Source organism: Plectropomus leopardus, chromosome 7 (assembly GCF_008729295.1).
Source record: "Plectropomus leopardus isolate mb chromosome 7, YSFRI_Pleo_2.0, whole genome shotgun sequence".
NCBI classification, from domain to species: domain Eukaryota; kingdom Metazoa; phylum Chordata; class Actinopteri; order Perciformes; family Serranidae; genus Plectropomus; species Plectropomus leopardus.
In genome coordinates, this window is record NC_056469.1 from 28,918,919 (window position 1) to 28,934,982 (window position 16,064).

Sequence of the window (16,064 nt, forward strand, 5' to 3'; positions counted from 1 at the left end):
AGCTTGTGATGGTAGCTGGTTTCAAGGGCGTGACTTTGAATTGAACATTGGGGGGGTTGAGTGACACAGGCATTATTTTGTCTTTTTTTGTTTACATTTTTTTACTGTGTGCGTGCCTGTGTGCACGTGTGTGTTTAGGCTATAACGTGTGGATCACTGTGTGTGTTTGTGAAACACTGGGCTGGTTTCGGTTCGCTCCGGCGGGTTTTTAGCAGAAACACGGCCACTTTGGACTCTGATCTTTCTTCCTGTGACCCTCTTTTCAGCATGTAGTATAGGCTACACTCACACACACACGTACACACACATACCCAGGCGCGTTATGCAAGTGTAACATCCAATTGGGTCCGCACCCCGCATTCCGAACCCGGAAGAATTATGAAACACGCCGCCGTCGGCTCGCCTCAAACACACGAGATCGTGAGATTTCCAGACCACTATATGAGTGTTGCCAACTTTCTGGTAAAATCAGACGACTGTCCAAACTCTCTGGAGACTTTTGTATTTAAAGTTTCTTGTCAAAGCGACCGACGAAGTTGAGCGAGCTGCCGTAAACACCGCCCGGTCCGAGCAGCATCTGCCCCGCAGCAGAGAGGAGGACTAACTTTCATTCATTCAACATTTGACCACGAGTCAAATGTTGAATGAATCAAAGTGGTGGCGCTGATGCTCTAGCAATATCGTACCTCCTGTTAGGAAGACATTTTCATTCTTTTGCCAACATTTTAAAATTTTTGGCTGGGCTTTCTTTTTCCCCTCAGCTCTCCAAATCTCAGCGTGGGAGTTTTTTTTTTAGTGCCATTGAGAAAATCTACCACATTGTCGTGTTTATAATACCTAACATTCATTTTAAATAATTATGATATGATATTGGGGGGGTTGTGGTGGCTGGTTTAAATTATTGAGTGGGTTGCAACCCCCCCATAAATTACGACTATGGCTGGTTTTATCCCTGGAACTAAAAATTGAAATCAAATCAGTGTCCTTGATTATTGAGAAATAACCGCGTCAGCATATGCTGGTACTGTTTTTAGCTGGTTTTAGCTGGTCTTAGATTGTCATGACCTAGTTCTTGCTGGTCTTTGATTGTTTGACATACTGGTGTGGCCAGGTCTATCAAGCTGTGCACATTAATCTTTATGCATACCACATGACAGAGGATCAACTGATTTATGCTTTTCATACTCCCCCCTCGTGACACTCTTATTTTCCATTCTCAAGGACATTGATGTGGTTTCGATTTTACGGAAAGTGTGTGTGCGTGCGTGTGTGTGCACGCGCGCTTATGAATGTATTTCTTTAGTTCATGAGTTTTAGTTTTTGAAAGGTTAGGGGGGGAAAGACACGACTCTCCAAACGCTGCGTCAACGTGTGGACAAGTCCAAAGGTTGGTTTGCATTAACGAGAAGTTACGGTTGCTGATGATTGGGAGGGGTTGAAGAACCGATGCATGGTACTATTTCCGACAGTATCTGAACGCAGCACCTTTTTCCCGTTGATTTTTTTTTTGGCGTAATGTAATCTGTACCTATGCGCACCGGTGCGGCTGCGTCACCTAAAACACCAGGACCCGGAATAAACGGATAAGAAATGGTTCTCACAATAAAAGAGGCTATAAAAAATGCGCTGTCGGACCTGAGGAAAAACAACTTTCTGAAGTTTTGTCACCAGCTGCGGGACCGCAGAGAGGAGCCGTGCGTCAGCGTCAGTGATGTGGAGGACAAAAGTGTACTGCAGATCACAGACCTGCTGGTCTCAACTTTCACCGAGACCAAAGCTCTTCAGGTGACTGTGGATATACTGAGACAGATTAACTGCAACCAGGAGGCCGAGACGCTGTGTGAGTAAACATTTCATGAAGTATTCAGTATCGATATCGTAATTGCCACATTGTGTACCAATAGAATCCTTAAAGCGGCCATAATCGATACATTGCTTATAAGGATGTATCAGTGACAGTTTCAGTTTCTCTCGAACTTTCTCGTCTGAATCTGCTGCTCTCGTGGGCGGTGTTTAAAACAGTGGGCCTCTGGGCACAGACATGTAAAACTATTTGTTGGGATTTCTAATTTGTCTTTTTAAAGTCATTTTGTATCTCTTCGTTGTCGTTTTGCGTTTTCTATTAAATCATTTTGTGTCTTTTGGTTGTTTTGTGACTCTTTGATGACGTTTTCTGTCTCTTTAAAGTCATTTTGTGTATTTAAAGACATTTTGTGTCTAGTTGTGGCCATTGTATGTCTCTTTTAAGGGTTAGGGTTAGGGTTAGGGTTTGTGGTAATTTTGTGTTTTGTTGATTACATTTTATGTCTTTTTTGCATCTCTTTTAAGTCATCATCTGTCCTTTGGTTGTCTCTGAGGTCATTTGGTGTCTTTTTGAATACATTTTGTGTCTCTTTAAGATCATTGTGCTTTTTTTTTTGTTTGTTTTGTGTCTCTTATAATACATTTGTTTCTTCTTTTAAGTCATTTTGTGTCTTTGGTTATTTTGTGTGTCTTTGAAGTCACTTTGGGTCATGGTAATTTTGCATCTCTGTGAGTCAGTGTGACCTGATGTGTGAAAACCAGATTCTGCGTAGAACATGTCTTGATTGTGGGAAAGAGTCGCTCCTGGCACTGCCTGCAACAGAAAAGCCAGGGATCAACAAACACAGAGGAGAAGACCTCTGTTTTCAGTGGAAAAAAGCCCCGAAATCCTGCTGTGCACGACCTGCTAAGCACCAAACAGCAGACAGACAGATGACAGTGTGACTGATGATGCTGCGTAAATTGGTGCGGTCTGTGTCTCACTGTATGCGGCACACTAGAAAGTTAAAATTTTTCACAATTTTTAGCCTTTAACCATCCTATCACCTTTCTCTCCAGATTCAAAAACCAGAATCTGTTTCGATGTAAGTTCAACCTATAATATTACACAATAACATTCAAATATTCTCTTTTAAATGTTATTAATTCAAACAATACTCACTTTAATGTTTTCATCTCTTTTTAGAAAGGTGACCCTATCTTCCGTAAGACCTCAGCCGGGGAGTTGGAGACGAAGCGCTCACAGGAAGCTTCAAACCAGGCAGCTTCAAACCAGGCAGTCAGATGGTCACGTTCTCAAGCTTCTTGTTGGAAAAATCCAGAGGAAGTGGAGGCTGAGGCAAAGGCCAGCGTCGTCTCTGAGGGCGGGGACCCTCGTATTGAAAGGCTCGTGTTGAGCAGGTTTAAGATTCAGTTTGGCCAGTACAAAGGTCAAACCTTCAAATGGCTGCTGGAGAATGATTTGAGCTGGGTCGCTTTTTTGGTGGCGAGCCACCAGAAGGAGCGAGAGGACTCAATGTCTCGGGAGCCGCTGATGGTCCACAAGGTAATGCAAAGAAGAGAGAGATGGTGTTTGCACTCTGAAATCTGCCAGCTCTCAAAGTCGATATGTCTGTCCTCAGATATCCTTACGCTCCCTGCAGGAAACTATAAATAAAGTAATTATTCCACTTCAAAAACACATTTTTCACCATAATACCAGCATTAAATGAGTTTTCACTAAACTACACTGTAGCTGATCCAAGATACCCTCTCCCAGAGTTACCCAAAAGGCTGACTTCCTGTTGTCCCCGAACAGATGAAATAAAGTGAAGTGGATCAGATAGCACTGACAACTTTGTCTTTACTGCGTTTGAAAGTATTTTAGCATGCTGGTTTACATGTGTGTAAATTATTTGTTTATAAGTATTTGTCTCAAATTGCCCCCTGAGGGACGAGTTTTTTAAAAAACATTATTTTAAGTTAATATGGACTGTGTAACTTTAATAATAACCTTTTTTTCCCATCTCAAGGACTCCTTGATCCAATATGCGATCGCTTACCCCGAGGTTTTGAAAGAAGTCCGATTTCAAAACGAATACAAAGCTGCAGCTACAAAGAGACAAAAATGTCAGAAACGGGTCCAGCCCCGCAGCGCCTCAGGGTCTGTGTTTCTTTTAAAAGTTCAGTCACACTGTCTGATTACTGTGCGGAGTGCCCTTTGTGTTATTAAAGAGCTCTTTATTCTGCATTTTTTTATTATTAAATCTGTTGCAAGAGTGTTAAAGTAACTCTTGTCAGTTGAATTGCTCACCGCCTTAAATTAAATACTACCATTATGCAAATTTTGCTTTTATTAAGCTACTGATATAACTTCATTCACTTTTTTGTCTTTTAATGGTCTAGCGTGACAGATTTTAGGGGATTATGTGGCCAAATTATCTGCGGTCTCCTCCTCTTCAGTAAAAATGGACCATGTGATCAAAACCAGTAAAAACACTGAATGAATCTGTTAGGCATGTCGGAGGACGGGCCACTAGCCCAGCTGCTAATGTATGCTCACATTTTTTCTCTGATCACTTAAGATCCAGACGTTCAGGAGGTTTTTACCAGCAGCCGAATTTTCCGCAAAGGTCTCTTCCTCTCCAAAATGAACACATTCGGTGATTTGATTAACAAAAAATGACAAATAAAGCAGTTTTAAATAAAATAGTAATAATAACAATCCCGCCAAAACATCCAAATGGACCTTTAACAAAAAATAGTTACTTTGGAAGAATGAACAAATATGAATCTTTGGTTTAAAAATGTTTCATCTCTAAACTGGAGCTGAGGAGACCCTGGTGATGTAATCAAAGTTATTTATGGAGACTTTAGAAAGCCCCTTCAGAGCCTCACAAAACATCTTACAACTGTTTTTTCAAAGTACTGCTCAAGATGAGTAAGCTCGACTTAAGGTGTACATTTGGTAGAGTTTCACTTGTGGATAATTTTGTGGCACAGGCGGTGGCCCAACTCACTCCAGTTTCCTCTGCTTTCCCCTCCAGGACCGCACAGAAGAGGCGGAAAAGGAGCTAGAGGTCGTCGCATCCCTAACTGTCCCGTTAGTGACCAACCGTCGCTGTCTTTGGAAGTCCGTGTCCTGTCCTCCTGCAGCAGACAAAATAATAAATGAGCAAAAAGTTGTTAGTATGAGCTGTTTTCTCCAGTATCAGTAGAGCATTAACCATTATTTTATTTTATTTATATTATTATTTTGAAGGGAGTTTTTAATCCAAGGGCCTAAATGTAAATTGTGCTGGATTCTGCAATTTTTTTGGGGTGGTTTCATTTTTTATTACATGAATAAAATTGGATTGACTCAAACATTCTTTGTCGTCATTAATGTACAACCCCTGATGGTTATGTTCACGAGCAGAATTAGACAATGAAGTATAGCCTGTTGCTTATATATAAAATTTAAAAACAAACAAACAAAAACATATAAAGCTTTAGGGTAAACAGTTCACTTTCTAAATAACCAAAATAATAGAAATAATTCTATAACCAACAATATCGCAGGTTACACGCAGCAGTTTCACACTGATTGATTTAATCAATATTTGGATATTCTCAGTTTAATTTGATTACATGCAATATTAAACCACTGGCTGCAATAGTTTTCCACTAAAATTAGTAATTTAAATAATTTTGTTCATGTACAAGTTTCATTACAGGCTTTATTTTTCTTTAGTGAATGCCTACGTTATTTTTAAGTTATAAATGTCAAATACAAGTCTATGTAACATTTAACTTAGATGTGTTACAATGTGTGATACAATTTCTCCAAAATTATGAGTAATACCCACCTAAAAGATAATTAAAGCAATTTAAGGAAACCTGAAATTCACATTGAGTATCATAAACGCACTTTTTAATATTTTCATGAATACTCAGATGGAGAACTAAACAGCACGTACATAACAAGACTTCACACCGCTCTGTTTATATACAGTTTATTTACACAAAACCGTCATCACACAGGATCAAACTTTCACAGTGAGCACCCAAAAATATTCTGTTTATGTTTTTCTAGTTAGCAACAGAGGTAGACATGAGTTTTGTGTTTAAAAAAATATATAAATGCACAAAAGTCTACATAGCAATAATATCAACACTATTTACAAATCAAATTTTTACTTAGAAACACATCAAATAATAAAGATATGATGTTACAAAAAAGTATATCTATAGTGCTTAAATGCTGCAATTATTTAGCCCTGAGAGTAAGTAATTAAGTATTGTAAAACTTAGATTCAATGTGATCTATTACTTTAGAAAAACAGGTTTGTAAAGACTGAAGCATGAATTTAGGAATTTGGGGTATTTCTTTTCCTGAAATGCAGCATTTATATAGAGAAAGATTTGCCTCACTATTATATGTGTGAGGAGATCCACAATCTGTGTGTAAATGAGGAATCTGTAAATATAAAACTTCCACAAATACAAAAATAAGATCTGTAAATTCACAAAAATAAATTGAAAATTAACTAACGACCCCCCCACTGAACTCTGTTTAATAATTATAATTTAATTACATATTTTTTCTCAGTAACTGCAACTGATTAAAATTATATTTATTAAAAGTCAACTAAAACTGGATATGCACTAGGTCTGCATTTTATTAATATTTTGTGTATTCTTGTTGTGTAATATGCAAAATAGTTTTGCACTTCAAGCTACCTTTCAAGTAGTCACCTAATCTTGTAAACCTTCTCTCTTGTATGTTGTATTTGTCCTCGTAAAGCCTCCGTCTGTTAAAGGAGCTACGTACATAAATATTGCTTACTTTTTTGAGTTTACAAATCTGTGTTTTGGTATTTTTAGAGGGTGTTTTACTTTTACAGATTACACATTAACACAGATTATCAATCTGCTCACACACATAATATTGAGACAAATCTGTCTCCATACTTCTATAAACTGGCTCCTGGTCTGCCTGCGAGGACAATGTCCTCCCATGAAGACACTGTGGTTCAGTCGGGGCTGCAGGAGATAAGAGTTCACTTTGTGGGCTTTAGTACTTTATTAAAAAATGCTGGTCACTTTCTGCCAGCAGCACCAAGAGTCCCAGCACCCGTTTCTCACTGTGACGCCCATGTTTCGCTGCTGTGCTCTGACATCCCTGTCGTTGCAGGAACCGCAGGCAAAGACTGCCACGACTCTGTGTTTGTAGGCAAAACGTTCAGACTGGTGAGGACCTCCTGCGCTGTCTTTCCCAGCATGCCCTGTATGTCACAGACAAAGCGGTAGACGTAGCGTTTGCCCGCCGTCTTGTGGATGATGTTTTTGTGGTAGTAGTAACGCAGGCCGCGGCTCAACTTCTCGTAGTTCATCTTGGGTTTGTTCTTGCACTGGCCCCAGCGCTTGGCCACCTGAAGGATCAACAGAGTTCAACTGAGGTGAGTCTTTAAAAAAAATACTGAATAAACCCTGCGTGTAGCAATCGGATTCTTAACTCAACTGCCAATGCAAAATGTACAAATACTTCACTTCATTATTTGAAAGTCTCATTTAAACTGTAGGGCGGGGCATACAACTTTAAATTACTATTTTTTTTTAACCACAGACTTATTTTTTATGCCCTCCAAACCTGCGGGTTTGTAAAGCATTTTTTTTAAGTTCTTTCTTAATTTTTTAAAAATTTTAAAAGAAAAAAAAAGTGATTTTTTTTTCTTCAAAGATTTTTGCTGATTATTAAGGAAATAAGGAGGGACGCCCCTTTTTCTCTTTTGGGTGATTTAAAAAAAAAAACAACTCTGACATGAATAAACCTGTCAGGTAGCGATCACATTCTTGATGGGGCACACCTTCCCTGACTGGTTATGTTGCAGCCTGTTTGGCTGCTGCTGGCTACATTATTCTCTCAATACTGAACCATTTTCAAAATTTGCTTTTCCCACGAGTCACTCAGACACACACACACACACACACACACACACACACACACACACACACACACACGCACACCAAAAAAGTGAAAATAGGGTCTGGGTTCCCCTTTAAGGTGACTGGAAAGGTTTAAAAACAAAGCTCTGATACAAAGATTTGTTTTAACATTGTGGATTTTTCAACCATCTGAGAAGTGAAGAGAAAATGTCTCTTTGGTGAAACTGCAAACAAACTCGTTGACGTGTGAAAAGTGGCCACGGCCCCAAATACACACTGATATTGATAAATGTCCAAAAAGACTGGAAACGACTACTTTAAATGTTGATAATTTCTTTTATGAAATGAAAAGTAAATACAGTTGTTAAAACTGCGACAGGCTATTTACCTCTGTAGTGGAGTATTAATACAAAGTGGCATGAAATGGAAATACTTTAGTGCAAGTACTTCAAAAGTTGCATTTAAATACAACACTTAGGTAAATATACTCTGTTTTTCTCCCCACTACTGCCACATAGTACTTCAAAACAAGATTCTCACCTCTGTGGGGTCGGACATCTTAAACTCCCAGCCGTCTCCCGTCCAGGAGATGAAGGTACGACAGGCAGAGTCCAGAAGTAGCTCAAGTAAAAACTGCCACAACTGGATCGGACCAGAACCTAAATGAAGGAATGAATAAACTGAATAATTTGTTCCAACCAGAGTTATAACGGCAACCTATTTTTTTAACCTACTGTAACCAAATGTTGAAGTATTCAGATGTTTTACTTCAGTAAAAGAAGCAATACAGCAGCATAAAAATACTCACTTATATGTGAAATTCAAATTTAATACTGAAAGGGAAACTTAAGTATTTTTCCACCTTGACCGTTTTTTCACGTTTTTGTGTCAAAGCGATTAATGAAGACAACAATCTATTTATTCATTTGCAAATTATCAAAGGAAAATGTTGTTGATTTTTTTTCTTGAAAAGGATTTGGCAATTTTAAAAGAAAATATGCTTTCAAACCATTTATTTCTGCCAGAAACAGTAAAACAGAAATAATAGTTGAATTTTCAACGGTCTTTCAACACAATGTGTCTCATTATACAGATTTGTTAAACAAAATGTTCAATTACTTTTCCAAAACTTGCAGGGTTAATTCAGTTTTCAAAAACTTTTCCATTACTGGAAATTGCTATTTGCAAATTCCATGACTTTTCCAGGTTTTTCATGACCTATGAACCCTGCTTATAATAATCAGAGCCTGTTGGTCGCAAAAACAGGCACCATTTACGGATTACATTGCAGACTGTTTTGCCTTCTGGACAAATTTTAAAAATAGTCTCCATTAGTCCCTTAAACACAAACACATGGGAAAACAGGGTGCAGGTTAAAAAAATAGTTCCCAAGCTCATATTTAGCTTCTTCTCAGAAAAAAATGTACAAAAGTTTTAAAGGTAAAATTGCTGAAAAACGTCCCCAGTGAGTGTCATGCTGTCTATATTAGTGGATTATTATTATTACTGATGAATTAATGTGGCAGTTTGATGTTGTAGTAGGTCAAGGGGGCGATGATCTTTGAGTACTTTATACACAGTTGAGCAGTTTAATCAGTGCATCTTGTTTTATAATCACATGTCTTGTGTGTGAGAATTTCATCTGTAAAGTAGTTATCAGAGTTGAAAAGCAAGAAATAAGAACGCAAACCTGGATAAGCTGACATCCCCGTCATGTGGCCCTCCCTGTCTGGCCTCTGGGGGTGTGCGTTTTTGCGTTTGACCACACGGGGGCAGTACGGCTCTGAGGACTGGGGGACGAGGTTTGAGGGGCAGGAGGTCTGAGGCGGGTGTGGTAGGGGGGCACTGAAGCTGGGAGAGGAATATTCAGGCCAGAAAGACGACGGCTGCCTCTGTCCGTCAGTCTCGTACAGCTCAGAGGAGTGACACGAGTAACCCTGATCCGTCTCACCTGGAACAAACACGAGAATCACACACTGAACATGCAAAAATCAGACCAGTGGGAGGGTGTTTTTACAGGCGAAATGTCTCACTTTGTAATGCATTTGATCCTTTTGCGGTTAGAAAGGGGCTGTGGCTGCCCTCCATGGCCGGGCTGAACTGTCCATTCTGGGGCACCAGGCTCTGGTATGTCTGTGGAGACTCCTGGTATCCAGTTTGGGACTGGTCTACTGTCACCCCATCTGTACATCAAACAGAAAGGTAGTCACAAAAATGAAACACCTTTAAAAAAAAATGTATTTTAAACATTTAAAACTTGGATCTACATGCATGAGCAACTTGCAAATCATAAGATTAAGAATTATCAAAAGGTGACAAGAAAATAACCTGAAAAAATTGCAATAAAAAGACAAAAAAGGGCAAGAGGGAAAGAAAATGATTAGAAATTGATCAAATAACAGGAAAAATGTCCCAGAAAACTAAATTTAAATATCTAATTATTATAACTTATATTAAAATTATGCTATAAATTATGTTAATTATGTTTGAAAAAAAAAAACTTATTGCACTCATTTTCAGGTGTTTTTTGCTTCAAGCTAAATTTAATCACCTGTTCTTGAGAATTGGGGGAAAATATTATGTCCAAAAACCCCCTGTGCAGATAACTTTCAAACACACTTCTTCTGTTTCTGGAGTGAGAAATTATTTTTAAAGGATTTATTTATACAAAATAAGTATGATTTCAAAAATATTTAGATCTGATTTCTTGTTTTTAAGTTCTCCAATTAAAGGATTTTTGCAGAAAATAAGTTCTGTGTTAAACATAAGTTGATGATTCTTACACATTTTGTCCAGCAAGATAATATTTGCTTATGAACACCAATTAAAGGATTTTTGAAGCCTAAATGTAATCCAAAGGAGTAAAAAGCTAACATTAGGCAATAACCAAACTACACTACGGTCACATGACTTATTGTCGCCACCACAACAAGTCGTGTTCAGCGTGATGGCGTTCTGTAGTTTCATGTAGCCTTTTTTAACAAAAATAAAAGCTTCAGAGTTCATGAGCGAGGCATTTACTGACGTATTCTTATGTTTATAACAAAACATTAAAGTCTCTTTGGCTTGTGTTAACCACAGACCTTATTTCAGGAATATAATCAAAAGCCCATAAAAAAAAAAAACATTAACTTTGAGACGAGGGGGAACCAGGAGCGCTGAAATGCTAACTCATTTCCAGGTTTTAAGACTTATTACTGGGATACTCTCATCGGAAAAGTTGTATTTTCTGAAAAAATCATTAAAATATATCGCTGTCTGGTGTGTCTCAACCATAACTGATCACCTCCAGAGGCCTTCTTATTCAAAATGGAGTAAGATTTATGGTTTTAAAACGAGTACTTTGATTAGCATTACGAGAACTCTTTGCAACTTAAATAAAATAAAATTAAAAAAAACTCACCAAATAAAATGTCTACTCGCTACAACTGCGGTGAAATTAATGAATATAAAACTTTTTGTCTACTTCATAAGACGTCAACTCCATCAAATCTAACCTCTGACATGCATTCAGGAAAAAATAAATCACTGGCTCATTACAAGGTTTAATAGTAAAGACTTTGGGATTTTGAAACCTATTTTCCCAGCCTGACTGAAGAGTAAAAATAAATAAATAAGGTTTTGTCTCAATTCTCAAATATGAATGAAATACAGCATAAACTCACCATGAGGATATGAGGCCCACCAGCTGAACTCCTGGTATGAGTCCAGGTTGAAGAGGTTAGTGTCACTGGTGTTTACTGAGGGGAAAAAGACCAAAAAATGTGAGATAAGTCAAAAAAAAAAAAAAAGTTTTAAAAACCATAAGGGTGTGTTTTTTGTGTATCTCGAGGTTTCACCTTTACTGTCGTATGGTTGAGAAGCTTTCGGTGGCTCTGGGTAGCTGCTCTCTGTGACGTACGGCTGCTGCGCGGGCGCTTTACTGTCTAACAGAAAAGACAGGTCTTCACCAGGGCAGTCTGGAGGTTAAACACACGCAGACAGATGGAGTCAGTGATGGAGTGATGACGACGGCAGGAAAGCGCTTTTAAAAACGGACCACACCAATGGTTTTACTGCACATTAATTCTTAACATTTTTTTTTACAGTTTTTTGGATTGATTTCATCCCCAATTTGCACTTATTGGCTTCCATTTATTAAAGCAAGGTGTGAAAATGTACTTGCGGAGACTAAAAATGGTAATATATCAGATTTCATACCTGTACACTTATTATTGTTATTTGGTCAAAGACGTGTTATTATGCAGAAGAAGCGCTATAAGCCTGCTTTGAAATCTCTTCTTGGTGAAATTCAGACTTGAAAGACATGAGATGAGCTGCTTGGCTGAAGAGCAACTTTGTTATTGTGATAAATTCACATCATCCTTCTCTGGATTTTCTTGTTTGATAATAATTTGTTTTTCTACTTTGATTTTCTTACAACCAAAGTCGAGAGTGAATTACTTTTTGGCAGCCGAGTGTCAAATTTCATATGTGGGAACATCATTGAATGCTGCACCATAGAAGACCTGGACTGATTTACAGCTAAATTAAGGCATTAAGATAACAATTTAATTTTCTGAAATAAACGGAAACTGTTGCTTATCTGAAGCTAGAACAGAGACAATAAGTTTTGGTATCGTAAATATAAATTGGCCTTAAATAAGGAAACTTTGACACTTTGTTTTTTTAGAAACAATCTTCTGGTATTTTTCCTCACGTCTCACTTTTATTAAAAAAAAGTTTTAATATATTTATTTTTACAAATTCTCCTTTCTGTCACTGTTTTGGCATTGAGGGGAGGAGTTTCAGAGAAGGGGTTAAGGACACTGTGACTCACATATAATTTGTATACTGAGGAGGGAATGTCCACCTACAGCCCTCTACAGACTCCAGAGCCTGGCATCTCTGCACAACTACCATACGAAAATGTATTTTACGAGTTTACCTCCTTCACAGCAAGAATTTTAGGGGGACAGTTTGGATTTTTTGAAGTGGGGTTGTATGACTTTATCCAAAACCAGTGTATTACAAACAGTAGATGTCAGTCTGCACAGCCCAGTTTGGAGAAGCAGGCTTGAGTCAGGCATGTAAGCAAAGCAATGTACCGCTGTGGATTTGGGTCTGCAGCAAAACGTATTTTAGCCGCCTAAAAAAGTACCTAAAATATTCAATATCACTTTAGGTATGCATTATATTGAAAGTATTTTCACAGCTTTCCCTTTCCTTCTGACAACCAATTTTAGCAGGAAGTTCCCAAATTCCCCATCTCTGCTCTTGCCAAAGCCACCAGAGTCCATTGAGAAAAACTCACTCAACACAGGAGCTGCTGGTCTGCTGCTGCTTCGATCAGTTATTTTGTGTTACTGTGTGACTTTAGTGAATCCAAACTATTTTAAACACAAAAGTCACAGTAAATGACTCCTATGTTACTACTGCTACAACTACTACTACTACTGACTACTTACTACTACTCTTATGTAAATGTGCTAAACAACATGGAATTCTAACATTGTTAGACATTTAAATTTTCATTTAAGTCTGTAAGAGTCTTTCTGACATTATTTTGACATCCAGTGCCAGCAGGGGAGATTGAAAAAAAAAAAAAGTTAAGTCTATGGTAAGTCAACAGGATTTATATGTTGATGTTAAGGAAAATAATAAAATAATTATTGAAAAAAAAGAATAATAAAAACTGACAAAGACTGTCATGAATTTTGAAAATCAGAATATAAATAAAATATGTTTCAATGCCAATGTTTATTTTTCAACACCAAAGATTACTGTCACTGTTTCAGCTCCATATAACACAGCCTCTGGTGTGACATAGGAAAAAAAATTCCAACTTCTGAATATAATATTTCTATAAAAACGACCAAAAATGCTAAAAAAAAAATAAAATATTGGTGTGGTCCTTTAAGCAGGAGGTTATTTACAGTCGAGCAAAAGAGTCATTAAGAGAAGAAAAATAGGATGAACTTGTAAGTTTGGGTTTTTATCTTGACGGTGGATGTTGACACAAGAAAAAGCTGCTTGTTTACTGTCGAATCAGCACTGCACACTCCTTTTTTTTCAGCTCAATGGATGGAGGCAGCGCGGAGGAAACACAGGAGGGAGGGGGAGGAAGAGAGAGGAGGAAACGCCAGTGGAGGGAGTGTGACAGAGTAGTGATGGAGGTCTGGGGAGGGGGACTCTAAATCTGTTGGAGGAGGAAGTCTGGAGGAAAGGATTAGGGAAGACAGAGAGGGGAGTGTCTTTAACCTGACCACCCGGTTTCTCGCCGTCTTTGCCTACCTCAGCCCATTCAAGCACTATTCTCTCTCACTCACACACACACACACACACACACATATATATATAAAGCACAGCAGCACCCCGTTATCCTGGCCAAGCCCCCGGGTGTCAAGGTCTCAGTGAGAAATCTGTGACAGATGTGATGATACAGTCTGCACAAATATTTCCTCTGTCCTTCAGCTGCTCAGGTTCAGAGGAAACAGATCACGCAAACATAAAAAAAAAAACCTATCTGATAGTTGAACTTTCAGCAATCAAAAGTCACAATGTTTAACTTGTGATGGAGAGAGTATCGACCGGGACTCTGAACTCACCATAAGATGCAAAGTCAAAGCCAGCTGGCACTTCCTGCGTCCTAAAGTCCTCCGTGTAATATCCAGTTTGGCAAATCTCCATCTGTGTTCAGACATTACAACACTGATCATCACTGCAACTCTCACTACTGATCAATATGCAGAAGCAGAGGTAACATGGGAAAAGCCTTGCATATGTTAATATTTTGCAACAAAAACAACAAACATTTTTAATCCTTTGGAACCTGAGCAAATTTGCTTGATTTTTTTTTTTTTTTAATGGGAAGAAGGCGATGATCAACTCAACAAGAAATTGCCCAAAAATTAGCAAAAAAATTACAAGAAAAATTATTTGAAAATAAGAAAAAAGTGATAACAAATAGTAATAATCAGAAAATATGTGTGTACGTATATTTCTTATTCTGTAACATGATTTTAAATCTGTACTTAAAAGAATTAAAAATAGTTTTCTTCAGAGGTTTAAACGCTTGTGAAAGGCATCTGAATGCAGCTCAAGAACACTGATCCAGATGTTGATCCAGGTGTTAATGGATTAACCTTATCTTTTTGGTCAAAGACATGTTACCAGCTGTGAGGAGAGTCTATTTTAAAAACTTAATTTTCTGATGCATTTAGGTGCTGCTGGGAAAAGTCAGTCATGCAGCAATTCTTTCAGGATCATAACTATTTGCCTTTTCAGTTTGACGCTCTTACAACTTGTGAGTGCATTGCTTTTGTCATTGGATGCAACACAAGAGACCACACAGTCATTCTTATTTTTCCCAACTGAAATCCTACTACTTTTGGTCATATGGACCAAATATTTTCCTTTACTAGGTGAGATAAATTATTTGACTATAATGAATGAATAATGCGATTTTCTGTATTCTCAATAATTTAATAAAATAAATTAATAAATAAATGTGAAAACCCACCTTTATTTTCGAGTCTTTGCTGTCTGTGTTTCTATCTCCAGGTTTGATGACAGTGTCCCAGTACATCTCTTACTTTCTCTCCCAAAATTAACGCACTATATTTACCGCGTGCACGTACAGCAGCGAGTGGTCAGTGTCCGGCCGGCCCGGTCCCGTTATAACCGCAGCGGACGTGGGAGGGGCGCGTGCCCCGCTCTGCGTCGTGACCAGCAGGGTTTGTTTAATACAACGTGACGTCAGACGCGCCCTCCCTTTCCTCCCCTAGCAACAAGCAACTAAACATTCATTCATAAAATACTCACTGACGCCGCAATCCTCCGGTAAATCACGAAAAGTACCACGGGCCCGAATGGAGTAGTGGTGGAAGAAGTATTTACAAGTTTTGGTTAGTAAACGTATCAGTATCACACTGTAAAATCACTTTCAGCAACATAAATGACTATCAGAAGTATAAGCAGGAGAATGACCCCTAGATGTTACCATATTAAATACTTTATTATCAGATTTTTATTAATATAAAATTACAATCGGGTCGACCCCGGACTTTTGGGTGTCCTAAACGGATTTGTTTTGGGGGCCCTCCTCTGAGTACCCAAACTTTTCTGTATTGTAGTAAAAATATTAGTTTCACCACTATTCAATATAGCTATATATATTAAATATACACTATTATATATATGTATATATGTATATATATATGTATATGTGTGTGTGTGTGTGTGTGTGTGTGTGTGTATATATATATATATATATTTTTTAAAGGCACGTAAAGACTCAAATGGGACCTATAGATAGAAACATAATCTTTAGATAGACCTCAGTAAAATACAGTGTTGGGGAGTAACTCGTTACA

At 38.0% G+C, this 16,064-nt stretch overlaps 2 protein-coding genes across 3 annotated transcripts; one reads left to right on the forward strand and one right to left on the reverse strand.

Annotated features, from left to right (window-relative positions):
• The first annotated feature begins 1,349 nt into the window (after positions 1-1,349).
• Positions 1,350-5,148, forward strand: LOC121945998. The gene is made up of 5 exons (XM_042490389.1): positions 1,350-1,840; positions 2,863-2,888; positions 2,990-3,349; positions 3,816-3,946; positions 4,830-5,148. Exons 1-5 carry the CDS (start codon positions 1,591-1,593, stop codon positions 4,858-4,860), a joined length of 798 nt encoding a protein of 265 aa, XP_042346323.1. The 5' UTR covers positions 1,350-1,590; the 3' UTR covers positions 4,861-5,148.
• Positions 5,149-6,331: 1,183 nt separating this feature from the next.
• LOC121945089 (ETS1-related protein) lies at positions 6,332-15,327 on the reverse strand. Of its 2 annotated transcripts, none has more exons than XM_042489108.1 (8): positions 15,212-15,327; positions 14,298-14,379; positions 11,550-11,636; positions 11,376-11,450; positions 9,744-9,893; positions 9,401-9,661; positions 8,251-8,369; positions 6,332-7,196 (listed from the first exon to the last, which is right to left on the reverse strand). In XM_042489108.1, exons 1-8 carry the CDS (start codon positions 15,275-15,277, stop codon positions 6,906-6,908), a joined length of 1,131 nt encoding a protein of 376 aa, XP_042345042.1. In that variant the 5' UTR covers positions 15,278-15,327; the 3' UTR covers positions 6,332-6,905. The 2 variants fall into 2 exon arrangements, with proteins under 2 accessions (XP_042345042.1, XP_042345041.1); XM_042489107.1 differs by having other exon boundaries at positions 11,550-11,669.
• Positions 15,328-16,064: the final 737 nt, after the last annotated feature.